Genomic DNA, 579 nt, shown 5'->3' on the forward strand with positions numbered 1-579 from the left:
TGTTGAGGGCTTCAGACGGGGTGCAGGTGGAGACACGCTCCCGCGTGGTGTTTCTGGCGCGGGAGAAGCTGTTCTGATCCACACGGGCTCGGAAAGGCAGGCAAAACTCTCGGAAACACCTCTTGAAATTTTCATCCAGGAACGCGTAAAGGACAGGGTTGAGGCTGCTGTTGGTATAACCCAGGGCAATGCAGAAATGCAGGCTGGCCACTCAGACGGGGTGCAGGTGGAGACACGCTCCCGCGTGGTGTTTCTGGCGCGGGAGAAGCTGTTCTGATCCACACGGGCTCGGAAAGGCAGGCAAAACTCTCGGAAACACCTCTTGAAATTTTCATCCAGGAACGCGTAAAGGACAGGGTTGAGGCTGCTGTTGGTATAACCCAGGGCAATGCAGAAATGCAGGCTGGCCACCACATAGGGGTTCTTCTTATCAATGTCCACCAGCGTCCAGACGATGACGAAGATATGGATGGGCGTCCAGCAGATGATGAAGGCTGCCACCACCACCAGCACCATGCGTGTGATGCGCCGCAGGTTGCGGTCTTTCTCCTTGGAGCCCGAGAGGAGGCGGACGCTCTT

General features: G+C 56.8%; 1 protein-coding gene across 1 annotated transcript in view; it reads right to left on the minus strand.

Moving 5' to 3' along the window:
• The window catches only part of OPRD1 (opioid receptor, delta 1), a gene marked incomplete at its 5' end in the record, with an annotated part of 2,212 nt that overhangs the window by 218 nt on the left and 1,415 nt on the right, over nucleotides 1-579 (minus strand). The window contains one exon of the mRNA XM_010144644.1: nucleotides 181-579. This exon is cut by the window's right edge and continues 1 nt beyond it. Coding sequence (XP_010142946.1) covers nucleotides 181-579 — 399 coding nt within the window. The remainder of the gene's footprint in view (nucleotides 1-180) is intronic.

This window comes from Buceros rhinoceros, unplaced genomic scaffold (genome assembly GCF_000710305.1).
Source record: "Buceros rhinoceros silvestris isolate BGI_N320 unplaced genomic scaffold, ASM71030v1 scaffold22061, whole genome shotgun sequence".
Lineage (NCBI taxonomy): Eukaryota > Metazoa > Chordata > Aves > Bucerotiformes > Bucerotidae > Buceros > Buceros rhinoceros.